The sequence below is a fragment of the Rhinolophus hipposideros genome, assembly GCF_964194185.1.
Source record: "Rhinolophus hipposideros genome assembly, chromosome: 11".
Lineage (NCBI taxonomy): Eukaryota > Metazoa > Chordata > Mammalia > Chiroptera > Rhinolophidae > Rhinolophus > Rhinolophus hipposideros.
Genome location: NC_138057.1, coordinates 5726512 through 5732618, shown reverse-complemented (window position 1 = coordinate 5732618; position 6107 = coordinate 5726512). Strand labels below are relative to the sequence as shown.

The window sequence follows — 6107 nt, the reverse complement described above, 5'->3', positions numbered from 1 at the left end:
CACAACCAATGTAACGTGACAGCAGCTCTGGAATTCTCTGGAAACCTCCACTGACAGCCCCACTGCTCTCCATTGCCTGGCCCTTTTCTAATCCTTGGCAGCTTTTGCTAGCTGTGAAATAACAGAATCTAAGGGACACAATGCCTACTTCGCAGACCCCTCTCCTGGGCACAGAGCTGCTAAGTGGTGGCAGCGACTCTGAGCATGGGGCATAGAGTGGCAGAATCTGTCCCATGTTAAGTGTTTGCTGTGGTTGGTTCTGAGTTGTGCGTACAGGCTGGGCTGGGGTGTTTAGGGGATATATCAGGGCTCCTGGGGCTTCCTTGTGGAGAGCCATTCCTCAAGTGTTTTTGTTTTCTGTGCTTGGCCAGGGAAGAAGGAGAGTGATTTACATTGAGCCTCTGGAAAAGGAAGACTGAGGGGGAGATGGGGCTCTAATATTTTAGACACTGCCTGTTCACGAAGGCACTTTGGGTGCCTACAACTTACCTTGGAGAAGGTCCCTATCTTCTAATGAGTCTGTCTATGTCCATTTTCCACAGAGCAGATGTCTGCCCAGTTTCATGACTTGGGAGACAGCCTCTGAGGCTGGCAGGGTCAGAGGTCAGGGAATTCTTAGGAGGCTCCCAGACTCAGAGCTGGCGGGGCGGTTTCTGCTAGGCAGACAGTGGTCAGGGAGCCGTGGTGCACGGGCGCAAGCTCCCCAGTGGAATAATTCTCAACCTGAGGTCAGAGCATGAAAATCACCCGAGGGCATTTGCAAACTGCAGCTTCCCCGTACAAAGGGTCCTTACCTATTGAGACTCATCGCTCTGAATCCCCTGTGGCTAAAGGGGACGCAGAGCGCCTCTGTCCTGGTTACTGACTGTCCTACTCCATTCACCCCTTTCATTTGTCTCAACAGCATCTGCAGTGCTCAGACCAGCAGTGACCATGAGCCCTAGTGCTTCTATGTCTCCTTTGCTGTCGCTGCCTTTTCTGCCACCCACTGCTGACCCCGCATACTGGCCACCCGGGGAGCAGCCCCTGCCACCCCTCATGACACCGTCATTTCCTCCTGGCCAGCCCGTGGTGCTGCCGGCTTTCACTGGGACACCTTCGGTGGTAGGAGATGCTGGTCATGGCCCCACAGGGACTGGGGCTGGCAACATCATTTGCCAGGTCAGATCAGAAGTGGGGCGAGCAGAGCCGCCCCACACTCAGACCTTGGTCCTTACTCAGGCCCCACTCAACTGCAGTGCTCCGGGGGCCCTCTGTGGGGGTGCTGTGTGTCCTGCACCCCAAATCTTGACAGCCTCTGCGATGCAGACTGTTATGTTCGCTCCGGCTGTTGGGGGCACCCAGGCTGTCCAGGGCAGCTGGTCCCCAGGACTTCCTCCTCAGGCCCCACCACCAACTGCCCAGGAGGCTTCCATCATCTCCCCAGTGAGTTCTGGGCCATGGCCAAATGGGGCTCCCAGAGAGGGTGGCCTGGCCACCTCCCAGTCCAACGCCATGCCGGACATCTCACGTAACCCCAAGAGTGTGTATGAGAACTTCCGATGTTGGCAGCGCTTCAAGGCCCTGGCCTGGAGACACCTACCCCAGAGTTCCGATGCAGAAGCTCTTTCCTGCTTCCTCATGTGAGTGCACTGGGAAGGGGCACGGGGAGCTCAGCTGGAGCTTTCACATAGAGGGGACGGTGGATGGGCATGTAGCGTGCCTTATCCTGGGACACAGCAAGGAAGGTCTGAGGGTGGTGTCCACGCTCTGAGAATGCACGTCCTTGGTAATACACATCACATGTCCCGTTCATGACCTCCTCTGAGGTGCTGTGTCTCAACTGACCCCAGTAGCCTGAGTCCAGCTCCTACTACTACTTGACTTGTGACTGTGGGAGGCATTTCCTTCGGCACCCTTGGTCCCTTGTATAAAAGGGGACAATTCTACTTAATTCAGAGGCCTGCAGAGGAGACTCCTTGGGTTAATCTATGAAGTGTTCGCAGATTGCCTGGTACAGGCCATGCCGCATTAATGATAGTGATTATGGTATGAACGGGCAATCTTGAAGAGGAAAAGACCTCCGAAAGCCAGAGTGTCCCTGCTATAGGGTGCGAGTGCACAGTCAGCCTCAAGTCCAGGCTCACGGGCCGGTGTGACTGTGAGGCAGCAATGACAGTAGTGGGAGGGCTTGTCTTTGCACACCCAGACTCCTCCTCCCACACCTGCATCAGTCATGCTGTGGGGGGCCCGGGTGCACTACACAGCTGGGTGGGTCTGGCGGGTGGGCGCCGGGCTGTAGGCCGTGACTGACCTTGATGGCTTACAGCCCAGTGCTCCGGTCCCTGTCCCGTCTGAAGCCCACCATGACGTTGGAGGACGGACTGAAGCGGGCCATGCGGGAATGGCAGCACACGAGCAACTTTGACCGGATGATCTTTTACGAGATGGCAGAAAAGTGAGCCAGCATCTGGGGTCCCGAGGGCTGCAGGGCGGGGGTGCGCTGACTTCAGGCAGGGTCCCCTTTGGTGGTACCTGTCAGAGAGGGTGTTGGGAGGCGGGGTCTCGGCCAGCACAGGGCCCTCACAGCGTCAAGGCACTTGCTCTGCCATCCCTCCATCAGCTGCTGCCTTTGCTGGGCTCCGGGCCGGCGTCCTTCTCAGCTGGCTCATGCCTCCCTCTCCCCCCAGGTTCATGGAGTTTGAGGAGGAGGAGATGCAGATTCAGAAGTTGCAGTGGATGAAGGCGGAGCAGGGCCTGCCTCCCCCTGCCCCACCAAGGCCTGATCCTTGGGAGCCCCCAGTCCCACTGGTGGGCTCGCAGCCAGGTAGGGCACCGAGTTCCCATGGCCAAAGGCATCTGGGGCTCAGGGCAAAACACTGTCCCCACATCGGTCCTTTGCTTCAAGGGGACATTGTTCTCTCAACCACAACAGCCACGGGAGCCAGGGTCTCAGGTGCCCTTTTCCACCACGGGGTCTGGACCTGGTCAAGTTTCGTAACCCCTCTCCCAACTCGCTGTCACAGGATGCAGCGTGAAGTCAGCTAAGAAGGGTGGCATGGGAGGCACCTTAGAGTAACTGTGGCTCCACACTTACTCACATGTGTCTCTCCTCGATGCTGCCCTGTCCCCTCCCAAGTCACAGGGCTTCAGGTGGTCCTGACCCGACAGCACTCATGTTAGCATCCCCCAAACACTCTATCCCACTGCTGTCACCATCTCATGCTCAGGAGGTGGAAGCTGCAGGCCCTCACGCTCCCTCCTCCTTTCGCTCGTCCTCAGGGTGTGTTCCCAGCATGGCCATACCCAGAGCCCATCCTGCTGACCCGCAAGCACACAGATCCCCGCGGCCCCGGGAGACCAAGGCACCAGAGGAGATTCCCCCTGAGGCCGTGAGAGAGTACATGGACATCATGGATGAGCTGTTGGGGTCGGCCCACTCAGCCACCGGAGAGCCAGGTGGAGAATGGGAAGAAGACTTAAAGGAGCCGCCGCAGGGTGACGATGGGACCTACCCGGCCTCGGGTCTCCTGAGCTACATTGACGAGCTGTGTTCCCAGGAAGACTTTGACACCAAGGTGGGCTGACTCAGAGCTCTGGGGTCTAGAAGATTCCAGGGAGTGGCACTCTGGCACCCAGCTCTGGGTTCCTGAGTTATGTGCGGGCCTGGTGTGAGTGTGTGTGTGTGTGTGTGTGTGTGTGTGTGTGTGTGATGATCATGACCGTGTAAAACACTCACCTTCTGCATGAGGATGGCGTGGGTCCTAGGTTTTTCACTTTTCCCCCGGTCCTGCTGACTAACACGTTACTCCAAGACTGCTTACAGCTTCTTCCTTCTGTGGCAGGTGGAGGAGGTCATTCACCCCCGATTCCTGGAACAACTGCTTTCCTCAGAACCACAGCTGGATCCCGTAGTCTTAGCTGAGGAACTGAAGCAGGAGGAAGCACTCACTCTGGCCCAGGTGAGCCAAGAGATGGAGGGATCTCTGGTTTGTTAGAGGAGGGAGACACCCCAGAAATAAGCGGGGAGGGAAGGACCTTGGTTGAGCCAGGAAGGGAGGGACTCCAGGTATGAGGTCGGGTCAGGTGAGCCATGGGTGGGAGCACCCAGGTAACCAGGCCAGGAAGGACCCAATGACTCTGTCCACCCCTCCCGTGCCTGCAGGCATGGTGTGCAAGGGGCCAGCTCTGGCGTGGGTGCCTTGCAGGAAGACAGGAAGGAGAGGACTATAGGAAGGGGCGGATGGGGTACCCAGAAGAGGAGGGGAGGACACAAAGCTGGGAGTATGGCACAGGATGATGGGAGGAGAGCCACATGTGTGTCTTTGCCTTTGAGTCCCAGGGTCCCCCACTACCCTCCTCTCTCCAAAGCCACTGTCCCATCAGCCCTGCTGCTGATGCTCCTCCTCCTCTCACAAATGTGTGCAGAGCAGTCACTGTCTGCCTCTTCCCTCCCAGCTGGCGTTGAAGGGTGAGGAGAGCGAGCAGGCACCCCAGAGCCATCGTGAACCCCGATTGGACTCACCTCCTTCTGTATCTGAGGCCAGTGAAGATGCCAGGAGGCATGATTGTGGCCCCCAGCTGGGGTTCAGTGACATAGCCTGCCCACCAGAGGCTGACATCAAGGACCCTCAAAGGCACTGTCGAGCAGACGCCCACCTGTCTAGGCCCAAAGTCTTTGATGTGTCTTCAGGATGTCAGGAGTCCCCAGCACTCCGGGCTCGATGGCTCCCCTCTCCTCCTGAGGGTCCCAGGCGCACTGCCTCACGGCAGGGACCCAGGGATGCCTCCACTCCCGGAGAGACCTGTCCTGTTATGGAGACTCACAGGCCAGCGGACTGGTGCGGTGTGGACGAGGAAGTGCTTCCCAGCTTGTCCTTCCTCTTGGACTCTCAGAACAGCCTGCTGCCCTGGCGGTTCCCCCAGAGTCCTGTCTCTGCCTCGGGTCTTGTCTTCCCTGGAGGTCGGGGGGACCGGAGAGCTCCCCAGTCCCTGTCTGACCAGAGACTAGGCCTCAGCCGCCAAGACCCTTCAGCTGCCAAGTCTAGGAAGCGTGCTCTGGATGGAGCCCTAGCTCCTGCTGAGAAGACCCCACGTCTCGGCACCGACCTCAGGGTCTCTGGGAGGCCAGCCTTGGCTCTGGGGCCAGTCCGGTCCTCACAGCCTCAAAAGAGAAAGTGGGACCCCTTTGTCATGGGGAAGAGAAGGATGCTGCACTGCAGCCAGTAGGGAGCATCGGGGTGTTCCTCTTGGTGCCAGCCCCCCAAAGGGGCCAGACCAGATGTGACGGGGCTGTTCCCCACAGGAGCCAAAGGGGCCCCTCCTCATACCAGGCCTGATCCTGGCGAGTCTACTGACATGGGAGGCGGGAGGGATAGAAGGAGGCGGGAGGGATAGAAGGAGGCGGGTGGGGGTAGGGGTGGGGTAAGAGTAGCACCTTTGGGGTATCGTGTGTAAATTATGAATAAAGATGGTTTTGTTGAGAAGTGTTCTGGGAGCCGCTGTCTCCATGCTCGGGTCTGTGTTGCTCCATGGAGAGGGACCTGAGAGGAAGGAAGGATATGGAAGGTCATGGGCACTATGGATACACAGGTGACCTTCTAGTCCCTTCCTCCAGGTTGACAGGACCTCCTTCAGACTGCTCCTGGAATCATACAGCTCTCTAATCACCAGGAACCCCTCCCAGCATCCCTACTCCCAAGACCAGGCTGGGTGAAGGATGTCCCATCATCATCTGCACCCTGAACCCGCTGGGGATGGGGACCTGCTTTTGAGGCTTTCATCCCTCTGGGCCATTAACCAGTTTTCCAGAACCGAGTCAGCCCTTGCGTGTAGGGAGCTTCTCTGTGCTTCTTGGATGTAGTCAGACAACGGGGCCAGGCTATCCTCAGCTCTTCCAGGGTTTCCTGTGTGGGTGGCCTGATTGGAGAGGAAAAGGCTTGGCCTCAGAGGACAGGCTCTCTGCCTCTGTGCCTCGTTGCAGGTGAAGCGTCCTCTGGTCTCAGTGGGATGATTGAATATGGAGGGAGGTGGAGGTAGTGAACACGGAACAAGAGGGAGTGGACGGGGAAGAGAGAAAGGGGGCGCCTCCTTAAGGTGTGTAGGCCGGAAATGACAGTGGGCGAGGA

The 6107-nt window shown here is 58.1% G+C and overlaps 1 protein-coding gene across 1 annotated transcript; it reads left to right on the top strand.

Moving 5' to 3' along the window:
• Nucleotides 1-933: 933 nt before the first annotated feature.
• On the top strand, nt 934-5208 carry LOC308504719 (NUT family member 2G-like; the record flags this gene model as incomplete). The annotated part of the gene is made up of 6 exons (XM_081065907.1): nt 934-1622; nt 2309-2437; nt 2670-2806; nt 3262-3557; nt 3825-3941; nt 4438-5208. 6 exons carry the CDS (start codon nt 934-936, stop codon nt 5206-5208), a joined length of 2139 nt encoding a protein of 712 aa, XP_080922033.1.
• Between the last annotated feature and the right edge of the window lie 899 nt (nt 5209-6107).